Source organism: Oncorhynchus clarkii, chromosome 10 (assembly GCF_045791955.1).
Source record: "Oncorhynchus clarkii lewisi isolate Uvic-CL-2024 chromosome 10, UVic_Ocla_1.0, whole genome shotgun sequence".
In the NCBI taxonomy this organism is placed as follows: Eukaryota; Metazoa; Chordata; class Actinopteri; order Salmoniformes; family Salmonidae; genus Oncorhynchus; species Oncorhynchus clarkii.
In genome coordinates, this window is record NC_092156.1 from 60,402,301 (window position 1) to 60,417,192 (window position 14,892).

At 44.1% G+C, this 14,892-nt stretch overlaps 1 protein-coding gene across 1 annotated transcript; it reads left to right on the forward strand.

The window, feature by feature from the left end:
• The first annotated feature begins 2,541 nt into the window (after positions 1-2,541).
• Positions 2,542-14,761, forward strand: LOC139419689 (P2X purinoceptor 3-like). The gene is made up of 13 exons (XM_071169673.1): positions 2,542-2,561; positions 6,170-6,292; positions 6,757-6,892; positions 7,356-7,427; positions 7,662-7,731; positions 7,948-8,041; positions 8,117-8,194; positions 8,574-8,715; positions 10,500-10,636; positions 11,717-11,810; positions 13,787-13,852; positions 14,162-14,239; positions 14,639-14,761. The coding sequence occupies exons 1-13, from the start codon at positions 2,542-2,544 to the stop codon at positions 14,759-14,761; spliced, it is 1,233 nt and encodes a 410-aa protein (XP_071025774.1).
• The last annotated feature ends 131 nt before the right edge of the window (positions 14,762-14,892 follow it).

Consider the following 14,892-nt stretch of genomic DNA (forward strand, 5'->3'; position numbering starts at 1 on the left):
GGCTTTACTACTGCCACTTTTAGTGAGTTTGGTACACTTCCGGTGGATAGAGAGCCGTTTATTATGTTCAAAATATGAGGGCCAAGCACAGGAAGCAGCTCTTTCAGTAGTTTAGTTGGAATAGGATCCAGTATGTTTACGGATGTGAAACGGCTAGCTAGTTAGCGGTGGTGTGCGCTAATAGCGTTTCAATCGGTGACGTCACTTGCTCTGAGACCGTAGTGGTTCCCCTTGCTCTGCAAGGGCCGTGGCTTTTGTGGAGCGATGGGCAACGATGCTTTGAGGGTGACTGTTGACGTGTGCAGAGCGTCCCTGGTTCGCGCCCAGGTCGGGGCTAAAGTTATACTGTTACATATGCAGCTTGAAGGTTTAGAGGCCATGATTATTTTCATCAATGTGTCAACAGATAAAGAATTAATAAACTTGAGTGTCTCCCTTGATCCTAGGTCCTGGCAGTGTTGTGCAGACTCAGGACAAATGAGCTTTGGAGGAATACGCAGATTTAAAGAGGAGTCCGTAATTTGCTTTCTAATGATCATGATCTTTTCATCAAAGACGTTTATCACTGCTGAAGTGAAAGCCATCCTCTCCTGGGGAATGCTGCTTTTTAGTTAGCTTTGCGACAGTATCAAAAATGTGTTTTGGTTTGTTGTTATTTTCCTCAATTAAGTTGGAAAAATAGGATGATCGAGCAGCACTGAGGGCTCTTCGATACTGTACTGTCTTTAAAAGCTAGTTGGAAGACTTGCAGTTTAGCGTAGCGCCATTTCCGTTCCAATTTTCTGGAAACTTGCTTCAGAGCTCGGGTATTTTCTGTATACCAGCGAGTTAGTTTCTTATGACTAATCTTTTCTGTTTTTAGGGGTGCGACTGCATCTAGGGTATTACGCAAGGTTAAATTGAGTTCCTCAGTTAGGTGGTTAACTGATTTTTGTACTCTGACGTCCTTGGGTAGGCGGAGGGAGTCTGGAAGGGCATCTAGGAATTTTGGGTTGTCCGAGAATTTATAGCACGGCCCCTTGGTTGGGGTCTGAGCTGATTATTTGTTGTGATTGTACACTTAATAAAATGGTGGTCCGATAGTCCAGGATTATGAGGACAAACATTAAGATCCACAACATTTAGTGAGTAGGTCCGGAGACATGTTGGACAAAGCCCACTGGCTCCGAAAGCCTTTTGGAGTGAGTCTGTGGACTTTTCCATGTGAATATTAAAGTCACCAAAAAAATTAATATTATCTGCCATGACTACAAGGTCCGATAGGAATTCAGTGAGGAACGCTGTATATGGCCAGGAGGCCTGTAAACAGTAGCTAGTAAAAAGTAAAAGTAATTGAGTAGGCTGCATAGATTTCATGAGTAGAAGCTCAAAAGACGAAAACGCAGTTTTGCGGGATGCGCGGGGGATATGGTAACTAGTGTAATCAGGAGGTGAGGCCTCATTTAACACAGTAAATTCATCAGGCTTAAGCCATGTTTCATTCAGGCCAATCACATCAATATTATGATCAGTGATTAGTTAATTGACTATAACTGCCTTTGAAGTGAGGGATCTAACATTAAGTAGCCCTATTTTGAGATGTGAGATATCACAATCTCTTTCAATAATGACAGGAATGGAGGAGGTCTTTATTCCAGTGAGATCTCTAAGGTGAACACTGCCATGTTTAGTTTTGCCCAACCTGGATTGAGGCACAGACACGGTCTCAATGGGGATAGCTGAGTTGACTACACTGATTGTGCTAGTGGCAGACTCCACTAAGCTGGCAGGCTGGCTAACAGCCTGCTGTCTGGCCTGCACCCTATCTCATTGTGGAGCTAGTGGAGTTAGAGCCCTGTCTATGTTGGTAGATAAGATGATATGACCCCTCCAGCTAGGATGGAGTCCATCACTGCTCAGCAGGCCAGGCTTGGTCCTGTTTGTGGGTGAGTCCCAGAAAGAGAGCCAATTATCTACAAATTCTATCTTTTGGGAGGGGCAGTTTTCAACCAGCGATTGAGTTGTGAGACTCTGTAAATCTCACTCCCCCTAACTGTGAGGGGGCCAGAGACAATTACTCAATGCCGACAAATCTTTAAATCTGATTTACACGCTGAAGCTATGTTGCGCTCTGACTGTTTCATCCTAACATCATTGGTGCCGACGTGGATAACAATATCCCTATACCAAAGATGTTCTCATCTATCTGTGCCAATACTCTCTACACTCGCCAGTTTTAGCCTTAGCCAGCACCATCTTCAGATTAGCCTTAACATTGGTAGCACTGCCCCCTGGTAAACAGTGTATGATCGCTGGATGATTCGTCTTAAGTCTAATACTGCGGGTAATGGAGTCACTAATGACTTGCGTTTTCAATTTGTCAGAGCTAATGGTGGGAGGCTTCGGTGTCTCAGACCCCGTAACGGGAGGAGGAGAGACCAGAGAAGGCTCGGCCTCTGACTCCGACCTGTTGCTCAATGGGGAGTACCGGTTGTGAAAGTTTCTGTTGGCTGAATGAGCTACACCGGTTGAGCATTCCTACAGCATTTCCTTCCAGAAGCCATGGAAAAATTGTCCGGACTGTGTTGGGGATTTATACTACTATCTGTAGTTGTTTGTGGCACAGTCACTGTTTCATACTTTCCTAGACTTAAATTACCCTTGCCTAACGATTGAATCTGAAGCTGGGCTAGCAGCACACCTATCCTCGACAAAGGGTGATAGTTCTCCCATATGTTAATGTTAATACTTAGCTTCGGCTGGTGGAGGTCCTGACAAACCACGTCCAGATAAAGCATCATGTTAATGTTAATACTTAGCTTCGGCTGGTGGAGGTCCTGACAAACCACGTCCAGATAAAGCATCATGTTAATGTTAATACTTAGCTTCGGCTGGTGGAGGTCCTGACAAACCACGTCCAGATAAAGCATCATGTTAATGTTAATACTTAGCTTCGGCTGGTGGAGGTCCTGACAAACCACGTCCAGATAAAGCATCATGTTAATGTTAATACTTAGCTTCGGCTGGTGGAGGTCCTGACAAACCACGTCCAGATAAAGCATCATGTTAATGTTACTACTTTGCTTCGGCTGGTGGAGGTCCTGACAAACCACGTCCAGATAAAGCGTCCGGGGTGAAAAAGTTGAATGAAAAAAGTTGAGCGAGATTTCAAATATAAAATGGTAATTAAAAAGTAAAAACTGTAAAGTTAGCAGGTAGAAAAGTAAGTTTAGCAACAAACCGCACAGCAGCACGTAAACAACAAGTCTACAAGTTGTGACCGGAAGTTACGTCAAGTGTGCTTGGATGTTTGCAAGGGTGATCGTGGAGCTGGGTACCCATAAATGTCTGCAGCATTGAAGGTCCCCAAGAACACAGTGGCTTCCACCATTTTTAAATGGAAGACGTTGGAACAACCAAGACTCTTCCTAGAGCTGGACACCTGGGCAAAACTAAGCAATTTGGGAAGAAGGACCTTGGTCAGGGCGGTGACCAAGAACCCGATGGTCACTCTGAAAGAGCTCCAGAGTTCCTCTGTGGAGATGGGAGAACCTTCCAGAAGGACAACCATCTCTGCAGCACCACCAATCAGGCCTTTGTGGTAGTGGCCAAACGGAAGCCACTCCTCACTAAAAGGCACATGACAGCCTGCTTGGAGTTTGTCAAAAGGCACCTAAAGGACTCTCAGACCATGAGAAACAAGATTCTCTGGTCTGATGAAACCAAGATTGAACTCTTTGGCCTGAATGCCAATCATCACGTCTGGAGGAAACATTGCATGGTGTGGTGAAGCATGTTGGTGGCAGCATCATGCTGTGGGGGTGTTTTTCAGTGGCAGGGACTGGGAGACTAGTCAGGATCGAGGGAAAGACGAATGAAAACTTTTATGAAAACCTGCTCCAGAGTGCTCAGGACCGGAGACTGAGGTGAAGGTTCACCTTGCAACAGGACAACGACCCTAAGCACACAGCCAAGACAATGCAGGAGTGGCTTCGGGAAATTCTCTGAATATCCTTGAATGGTCCAACCAGAGTCCGGACTTGAACCCGATTGAATATCTCTGGAAAGACCTGAAAACAGCTGTGCAGTGATGCTCCCCATCCAACCTGACAGATCTTGAGAGGATCTGCAGAGAAGAATGGGAGAAACTCAGATTCAGAGGAGTCTGCAGTCACATGTGGCGTCCCACAGGTGTCAGTGCTGGGGCTTATCCTGTTATTAATTGACAGGCTCCCTCACAGCCAAATCCTCAGAGATTATAACAACTTCCACTGCTACGCTGACGATATTTAGCACCTAGCCCATTATTGCTATTTTACCTGCCTTAATTCTAAATTTGTGTTGTTTTATTGAATATAAATATATTTTTTCCCCTCCGTAGACCTTTGAGACAAGTCCAGAATGAAAAGCGCTACACAATTAAAATATATTATAATGTATACATATGTAAAATCCAGAGATACTGCCTTAATCTCTAGTCTACTGTCTTCAGTCTATGGAAAAAGGCCATATAAATCCAATCAATTATTATTCATTATTAAAGGGCAACTATCAGGGCACAAGGCGAGACCCAGATGTAGACACAGAAGGCAGAGTCTTAGATGTTTATTAATCCAAAAGGGGTAGGCAAGAGAATGGTCGTGGACAGGCAAAAGGTCAACACCCGTTCAGAGTCCAGGAGGTACAGAGTGGCAGGTACAAGTGGTGGAGCCGTACGTTAGGTTATATGTTCATCTTTCGATGAGCATGGTAAAAGACCAGGGCTGCATCCCAAATGGCACCCTATTCCCTTCCTAGTGCACTACTTTTGACCAATGGACCCTGGTCAAAAGTAGGGCCTTATATAGGGAATAGGGTGCCATTTTGGATGCAGACACAGTTGAAACATCGGGTAAAATCAATGTATATAAAAATGGATCTATATAACATACATGCAGTAGCTTTGGTCATGGACTTCTAGACCTCAGGTCAAGGGTCAAAGACAACAGATGAGGAAATTAACAATCAAGGTTACTGCTCTTTAAATGTTAGTGTGTGCGTGTGCGCTTGAGGGTGCGTGCATTGGGTCTGTCATTGATTGTTATGGGATTGTATTTTACTTTGTACTTTTACTGAGGATGCTGACAGACTGACTGGCATCACTCAGGAAATTAATCTCCTCTTCCTTAACTCTCAAGTGTTTTTCTCCATCTTTTACTGTGTGTTTCAGTGTGTGTATGTGTTTAAGTGTATGTGTGTGTGTGTGTGTACTAACTCTCTGTCAAACCTATTCCCCCACCCCTCCCTCAATCACTTCCTCCCTCATTGTTCCACTCTCCCTCCATCTCTCTCCTTCCCTCCCTCCCTCCATCCAGTAAAGGGTTATCACAGATTGAGTTAGTGGATTTAGTCAATAATAATAAAAAATCTAAGTGTCCCTGCTTTGTGGATTGGAGAGGTTGAGTGACGGGGGCGGGGTCTGTCTACTTCCTCCTTCTTGGCCAGGATCCAATATTCCCCCTGGTCATTTGTCATAAATTGCCATAAAATTACTTATAGAATGTAGTAATTTCAAAGGATCTCTGTGTAAGTGACCAGCTCAATGCAGATGTTCATACTTAGATATAGATAACTTCCGTTAGATTTAAGTGAAATGTCATTCATCTGATGTGATTTGGGGTGTAATGGATGTCAAATAGTGTGTGTATGTGTGCATGTGTGGGTGTGTGTATTAGGGGAAGCAGAAGAGGAGAAAGAAAGATAGAGGGGTTGAGAGACATTGCCGAGAGAGTCAATCTGATAAATGGAGGAAAGACAATAAGCAGAAAGAGAAAGAGAGAGAGAGATGAGATAGAGAGATGGAGAGAGAGGGGTAAAGAAAGAGATGGAGAGAGAGCTGGAGAGAGAGATGGAGAGGGAGAGAGTAAGGATGTTTACAATTTCACTATTTCACCAGTGACATTGAAGTCTGTTACTTGAACCTTTTTGAAAGAAGCAAAGACAATGATCAGATTGCTTTTTTGGAAGAAATAACTGTGTTTTATCTTGGAATCTTGGAATCTTGGGATTCGCATGTAGTTTTTTGGGGGTGTACCTAAGTCTCACATACTCTCTGAAGAGGCATTCTGTGGATTGTTTGCTGTGACTTTGGGTCACTGACAGACAGACACAAGTTGGATTTATTGGGTGTCCCGGGTTGCCTCGACGTCAGGATGTGGACGTGTATCACGGACTTCTTCACCTACGAGACCACCAAGTCGGTGGTGGTGAAGAGCTGGACCATCGGGATCATCAACCGCGTCGTACAGCTCCTCATCATCACCTACTTCATCGGGTCAGTAGTATCGCTCTATCACTCACATTTTGGACCTCCCAGTGAGAGGACTTGGTTGAAAGACGTCTTTTCAACGTCTTTTCAACGTCTTTTCAATGGAGAAACAGGAAAAAGGTCTCCGCATAGTTCCAGTCAGGTGCACATTTCTCATAAGAAAGACTTTATGTATGTTCAACTTCTTTTTAACCAAACAGATGTCTTTTTAACGTCTTTTCAACTTGACATCTTTTCAAAGTCTTGTGCTTATGGAGCTGAATCTTATAAATCTCTTGTTTGTTAATTAGGATCTCTTTCAGCCCAATAAAAGGCTTGTCTTTAAAGACTCATAGATCATTCATTAGTACTCTATACGTGACAGAAAGAGACGGGAAAACGGGATTGAATGATTTTCCCATTGTGTTATCTCAACCCGTCTCTCTCTTCTTCTCTCTCCTCCTTCCTCTCCTCTCCTGCACCTCTCTTAGGTGGGTGTTTGTGTATGAGAAGGCGTACCAGATCAGAGACACGGCTATAGAGTCGTCGGTCATGACCAAAGTCAAAGGATTTGGACTATACAACAACAGAGTCATGGACGTAGCTGAGTACGTCACCCCCTCTCAGGTAACGCACTAACACACGCAAGCATCTGTACGCGTGCACGCACGCACACACAGACACACACACATGCACACGTAGGTACCCAAGCACGCACTCACACACACAGGACACACACACCGACAGGCAACACACACACACACACACAAACTATGGTCTGAGATTTTTGGATTCCTTATGTTAATGTTGGCAATTGGCATTGATAGACAGCCCAAGGAGCCATGTATAGTTGTTGTATAGCCTCTGTCTCCCCTGCTTGCTCAATCTTTGTTTATATCTGGATTGTTGTAAGCTCTTTGTGGGTAATGTATTTGTTAAAAGCCCTGTGAACATCACTTAATACTTAAAATGGACACCAAATATTGATACCTAGGTATGTGTAGATTATGACATCAGGCCTGATGTGCTGGTCAATAAAAATGGGAGTGTTTTTTTTATTGTGTGTGTGTTTGTGTGTGTGGTCTGACAGGGGGCCTCTGTGTTCTGCATCATCACCAAACTCATCACCACAGAGAATCAGGTGCAGGGATACTGTCCTGAAGTGAGACCCCTCACACCTACTCTCCCATTGGCCCTCTGTGGTGTCGTCCCCCCCCCCCCCCCCCCCCCCCCCCCGACACATGCTCTATCTCTCTCTCTCTGTCTCTTTCTGTCTGCCTGGCTCTGTCTGTCTCTCTGTCTGTCTCTCTCTCTCTGTCTGTCTCGATGTCTGTCTGTCTGTCCGTCCGTCTGCCTCTGTGTGTTACTCTAACTCTGTACTATGTGTGATACACAGAGTGAGATGAAATACAAGTGTACGCACGACAACAACTGCACTAAGTTCCTCAACAAGCCTGGGGGAAATGGTGAGGTTTCTCCTCTTTTTCTGATCAACTTTTTCTCTTCCTTTTCTTATTGTATGTTCTTAAGAAGACAGAAGATGTTACAGAATTTGCCAAACCGTTTCTCCCAGAATAATGGTTTGATCTTTGTCATTTATTGTCCCTATCCGTCCTCCCCTTTTCTGTGTCTTATATCCTCTCTTCTTCTTCCTCTCTCTTTTCCCTCCCTCTCTTCCTCAGGTCTTCCGACGGGCAGGTGTGTACGTTTCAACGACACCCTTAATACCTGTGAGATCAGAGGCTGGTGCCAGGCGGAGATCGACTACATCAAGACGTGGGTAACCGTGTGTGTGCGAGTGTGTTTGAGTGTTGATGAAGGAACATGATTCTCTTTCTGACCTTCCCTCAGGCATCCTATGATGGAGGTGGAGAACTTCACCATCTTCATCAAGAACAGCATTCGTTTCCCCTTCTTCAACTTCACCAAGTGAGGATGATGATGATAATGATGTTGTTGATGATGATGATGATAATGATAATGGTAATAATGTTGAAGATGATGAAGATAATGATGTTGTTGATGATGATAATGATGGTGATGTTGATAATGATGTTAATGATGGTGATGATAATGATATTAATGCTAATAATGATGTTGATGGTGATAATGATTTTTAGGATGGTGTTGATAATGATGTTGATAATGATTTTGATAATGATAATGATGTTGATGATAATGATGTTGTTGATGAAGATGCCGATGACAATGATGAAGACATTGGTGATTACGATAATTTATAGCGATAATTTAACTCTAACTGGTCTCCTCTCTCTCATGTTTGTGTGTGTATGTGTGTGTGTCTCAGGGGTAACTTCCTGCCAACCATCACCCCTCAGTACATCAAGGCGTGTAACTTTGACCATGAGAACAACACCTACTGCCCCATCTTCAGGGTGGGGGACGTCATCCGCTATGCACACCAGAACTTCACCACTCTGGCACAGAAGGTACAGTGTTTCACTCCCAGGTACAAAAACTCAGCAAAAAAAAAAAAGTAATCTCACTGTCAACTGCCTTTATTTTCAGCAAACTTAACATATAAACATATCAATATTCAACAACTGAGACATGAACTGAATAAGTTCCACAGACATGTGACTAACAGAAATGGAATAATGTGTCCCTGAACAAAGGGGGGTCAAAATCAAAAATAAAAGTAATCTCTTCCACATGGACTACACCAGATTTGCCAGTTCTTGCTGTGAGATGTTACCCCACTCTTATTTTGGTGTTTTCAGAGTCAGTAGAAAGGCCTTTTTAGTGTCCTAAGTTTTCATAACTGTGAACTTAATTGCCTATCGTCTGTAAGCTGTTTGTGTCTTAACAACCGTTCCACAGGTGCGTGTTCATTAATTGTGTATGTTTCACAAGCATGGGTGTTACGGTTTTCTTCCGTCGAAGAAGAGGAGAACCAAAATGCAGCGTGGTTAGAGTTCATGGTTTTTAATATGAGAAACTAAACATGAACATAATTACAAAAACAACAAATGTGGCAAAACCCGGAAAAGTCCTATCTGGTGCAGAGAACACAAAGACAGGAAACAACCACCCACAAACCCCAACACAAAACAAGCTACCTAAATATGGTTCCCAATCAGAGACAATGACTAACACCTGCCTCTGATTGAGAACCATTTCAGGCCATACATAGAAACGGACAAACTAGACACACAACATAGAATGCCCACCCAGCTCACGTCCTGACCAACACTAAAACAAGGAAAACACAAAAGAACTATGGTCAGGACGTGACAGTACCCTCTGGCGGCTCCTTGCAGACTGGCGGCTCTGGCGGCTCCTTGCAGACTGGCGGCTCTGGCGGCTCCTTGCAGACTGGCGGCTCTGGCGGCTCCTTGCAGACTGGCGGCTCTGGCGGCTCCTTGCAGACTGGCGGCTCTGGCAGCTCTGGACAGGCGGGAGACTCTGGCAGCTCTGGACAGGCGGGAGACTATGGCAGCTCTGGACAGGCGGGAGACTCTAGCAGCTCTGGACAGACGAGGCGCACTGTAGGCCTGGTGCGTGGTGCCGGCACTGGTGGTACTGGGCCGAGGACACGCACCTCAGGGCGAGTGCGGGGAGGAGAAACAGGGAGTACTGGGCTCTGGACATGCACAGGAAGCCTGGTGCGGGGGGCTGCCACCGGAGGGCTGGTGCGTGTAGGTGGCACTGGATAGACCGGACCGTGCAGGTGCACTGGAGCTCTTGAGCACCGAGCCTGCCCAAACTTACCTGGCTCGATGCCCACTCTAGCCCGGCCGGAAACGAGGAGCTGGAATGTACCACACCGGGCTATCCACCCGCACTGGAGACACCGTGCGCTCCACAGCATAACACGGTGCCTGCCCGGTCCCTCCCTCTCTCGTTTATTTTTTTGCTGGGTTTATTCATACTAGTATATTTACTTAATTGGGGAGAACAGGCTGGTGTTAATAACTGTAGCAGAATTAGTGTAATGGTATCAAATACATCAAACACGTTTCCAGGTGTTTGATTCCATTTCAGTTGCTCCGTTCCGACCATTATTAGCAGCCTCCTGTCATTTCTATCCACAGTTCTTTCCATCCATACTAGTCTTTTATATACTCACATATTATGCTCTCTTTCTCTCTTTTTCCTCCCCTTCGGCTATATTCACTCCTTCCCCTTTAGGCTACATTCATATTCTGTCTTTTTCCCACTCTCACAAAGTAGCAAAGAGATTTTCTAAATATATGTCAACCACTTCCTACAGGGAGGGGTAATAGGTATAAAGATCGGCTGGATGTGTGACCTGGACAAGTCAGAGGATGAGTGTAACCCCTCCTACTCCTTCACCCGGCTGGACGCCATGTCAGAGAAGAACAGCGTCTCTCCCGGGTACAACTTCAGGTAGCCATGACCTCTGACCTCTAACCTCTGGCCTTTAGAGAGTGAGCCCTATAGAGATGCATAAAGAGCTCTAGATTGATATAACCCGTTTTTTGCATGGACACTGCCATTGAGGACTTCCACCATTTTAAAGTAGTCAAATGGGTGGGGATTCCTATGGGTTGGGAGCGATTAGTCAATAATCAGAGCCTTGTCTTCTTCTTCAAATTGGGTTGCCAATGGTTAGTAAATGGCTTTAAGCTAGATCAGTGATTGTCAACCTTTTTTTGTATGAAAAAAAAGAATAATTAGGTGACACACCTAAAATATCCCTATTATTAATGGATTTAGTGTAAATGACCTCCGTTTTATCTGTGTCAAACTGCAAATAATCTATTTCCGTGACAAACGTTTTCATAGATGGAATAGGGTTTATTTGAACTATTTTCATAGTTCCTTATTCATGATGATACATTTTTCTGATACCCCTTTAAGTACTACTTAAAGGGGTATCTGTACTTTGCTTTACTATTTTTGACTACTTTTACTTTTACTGCACTACACTGTACATTCCTAAAGAAAATGATGTACTTTTTACTCAATACATTTTCCCTGACAACCAAAAGTACTCATTGCATTTTGAATGCTTAGCAGCACAGGAAAATGGTCTACTTCACACACCGATCAAAAGAACATCACCGGTCATCCCTACTGCCTCTGATCTGGTGGACTCACTAAACACATGCTTCCTTTGTAAATGATGTCTGAGTGTTGGAGCGTCCCCCTGGGTATCCATCATTTCATGCTGTCTGGTTTGTTTAATATAAGGAATTTGAAATGATTTCTACTTTTACTTTTGATACTTGAGTATATTTAAAACCAAATACTTATATACTTTTAATCGAGTAGGATTTCACTGGGTGACGTTCACTTTTACTTGAATCATTTTCTATCAAGGTATCTTTACTGTTACTCAAGTATGACAATTGGGTACTTTCCACCACTGTGTATCTGTATGGTGAGCCCTGAGAGGCATGTCCCCCTGGTACAAGCCATGTGCATTGCTCATGTCCTTCCTCTCTGTCCATGTTGTGCTGATAGGTATGCTAAGTATTACAAGATGGACAACGGGACAGATTACCGTACTCTGCTCAAGGCCTATGCCATCAGGTTTGATGTGCTGGTCAATGGAAATGTGAGTGTTTTTAATGCTTTGTGTGTGTTTCTGTGTGATGGGGGATGATTAGAGTATAAGAGGAAGTGTGTGTTTGTATGTGTATGTATGTGTGTGTGAGCACACATGTGTCTGTGTGAGAACATGTATGTCTGTGGTTTGCATGAGTCTAATTGCCTATGTGGGTCCACCTTAACCCTATTTGATACACTGCCGATTTTGCAGGTTTTCCTACTTACAAAGCACGTAGAGGTCTGTAATTTTTATCATAGGTACACTTCAACTGTGAGAGACGGAATCTGAAAAAAAATCCTGAAAATCACATTGTATGATTTTTAGGTAATTAATTTGCATTTTATTGCATGACATAAGTATTTGATCACATACCAAACAGTAAGAATTCCGGCTCTCACAGACCTTTTTTCTTTAAGAAGCCCTCCTGTTCTCCACTCATTACCTGTATTAACTGCACCTGTTTGAACGTGTTACCTGTATAAAAGACACCTGTCCACACACTCAATCAAACAGACTCCAGCCTCTCCACAATGGTCAAGACCAGGAAGCTGTGTAAGGACATCAGGGATAAAAGTTTAGACCTGCACAAGGCTGGGATGGGCTACAGGACAATAGGCAAGCAGCATGGTGAGAAGGCAACAACTGTTGGCGCAATTATTAGAAAATGGAAGAAGTTCAAGATGACGGTCAATCACCCTCTGTCTCGGGCTCCATGCAAGATCTCACCTTGTGGGGCATCAATGATCATAAGGAAGGTGAGGGATCAGCCCAGAACTACACGGCAGGACCTGGTCAATGACCTGAAGAGAGCTGGGACCACAGTCTCAAAGAAATCATTGGTAACCCACTATGCCGTCATGGATTAAAATCCTGCAGCGCACGCAAGGTCCCCCTGCTCAAGCCAGCGCATGTCCAGGCCCGTCTGAAGTTTGCCAATGACCATCTGGATGATCCAGAGGAGGAATGGGAGAAGGTCATGTGGTCTGATGAGACAAAAATATAGCTTTTTGGTCTAAACTCCACTCGCCATGTTTGGAGGAAGAAGAAGGATGAGTACAACCCCAAGAACACCATCCCAACCGTGAAGCATGGACGTGGAAACATCATTCTTTGGGGATGCTTTTCTGCAAAGGGGACAGGAGGACTGCACCGTATTGAGGGGAGGATGGATGGGGCCATGTATCGCGAGATCTTGGCCAACAACCTCCTTCCCTCAGTAAGAGCATTGAAGATGGGTCGTGCCTGGGTCTTCCAGCATGACAACGACCTGAAACACACAGCCAGATCAACTAAGGAGTGGCTCCGTAAGAAGCATCTCAAGGTCCTGGAGTTGCCTAGCCAGTCTCCAGACCTGAACCCAATAAAAAATATTTGGAGGGAGCTGAAAGTCTGTATTGCCCAGCGACAGCCCCGAAACCTGAAGGGTCTGGAGAAGGTCTGTATGGAGGAGTGGGCCAAAATCCCTGCTGCAGTGTGTGCAAACCTGGTCAAGAACTACAGGAAACGTATGATCTCTGTAATTGCAAACAAAGGTTTCTGTACCAAATATTAAGTTCTGCTTTTCTGATGTATCAAATACTTATGTCATGCAATAAAATGCAAATTAATTACTTAAAAATCATACAATGTGATTTTCTGGATTTTTGTTTTAGATTCCGTCTCTCACAGTTGAAGTGTACCTATGATAAAAATTACAGACCTCTACATGCTTTGTAAGTAGGAAAACCTGCAAAATCGTCAGTGTTTCAAATACTTGTTCTCCCCACTGCATGTGTTATTTAGATGAGGGGGGGTCTTATGTATGTCTGCTTGTGTGTGTGTCTGTGTGTGTGTGTGTGTGTGTGTGTGTGTGTGTGTGTGTGTGGTTGGTTGGTTGGTTGGTTGGTTGTTTGGTTGGTTGGTTGGTTGTGTGGTTGGGTGTGTGTGGTTGATTGTGTGTGCGTGTGTTTACTTCTGTAAAGTACTTGATTTGTTTGTTACAGGCAGGGAAGTTTAACATGATCCCGACTCTGATCAACATGGTAGCTGCCTTTACGTCAGTTGGAGTGGTGAGCCCTTCTTTTCAGTTGCTACTTTCTATCCACAAAGTATCCACATCGTCTCTAGGCTAGTTTTAAATTAAAACATATCTGTTCCACCTTCAGTCTCTTAACTTTATAATAATATTATCCACACAGTCTCTGTAGACTAGTTCGAAAATGTCTTTGTGTCATATGTGTCTCTGTCTCCCCAAATGAAGTTATTTCTGTGGAAAATAGTTATTCTCTTCTTTTCTTTCTTCTCCCCTCATTTCTTCAATCCCATTATATTCTATTCCACAAACCTTGTTTTCTTTCTCTGCCTTGGATTGGTTCCAGGGCACCGTGCTTTGTGACATCATACTCTTGAACTTCCTGAAGGGAGCAGAGCAATACAAGGCCAAGAAGTTTGAGGAGGTAAAGTTTGAGGCGTGACACCAACCCTGCTAACTGTGATATAGATATCAGCCTTTGCAGGCCTGAGGCCGCATCTCAGAGTAGGAGTGCTGATCTAGGATCAGTTTACCCCTGTCCCATGATCTTATTCATTGTGATCTAATAGGCAAAACTGATTCTAAATCAGTAAGCCTACTCTGAGAGTTGATACATACGGCCCAGAGGAATAGTTGAATCTAAGGGTAAAATCCTAACTTCCACTTAAATCATGCTTTAATATCAACTAGAGACTAACTGAAAATTTGACTTAAGTGGAAAATAGGAGTCGCTTGACTGTGATGTGCTCCTCATGTTCTTCAAGTGTATAAAATTCAATAAAGTAATTTTCTCTCTCCCCCCAATCTACCATTACTCCATTAGGTGTCAGACACGCAGATCGAGAACTCCTTATCCAGCAATGGGCTGTATCGGAGTAGGGAGTTCATTGGAGTAGAGAAGCAGTCAAACGACTCAGGGGCCTTTTCCATTGGGCAATACGGCTAACGGACAGCCAATGGAATGGAGTGTTTGAGGGGGAAAGGGGTGGGTGGTGGCAATTTGGAAAGTTTGGCTGCAAATGTAGGTTTAGGGTGACATTGCCCATAGACCCTAATCTTGGATCAGTTTAAAAATTT

Excerpts from the sequence above, each read along its gene's own strand:
- LOC139419689 (XM_071169673.1), top strand. The coding sequence starts at position 2,542 with ATGGAAAAATTGTCCGGACT. Across the intron at positions 10,637-11,716 it reads TCTCCCGGGTACAACTTCAG|GTATGCTAAGTATTACAAGA; the intron begins GTAGCCATGACC and ends TTGTGCTGATAG. Across the intron at positions 14,240-14,638 it reads AGGCCAAGAAGTTTGAGGAG|GTGTCAGACACGCAGATCGA; the intron begins GTAAAGTTTGAG and ends TTACTCCATTAG.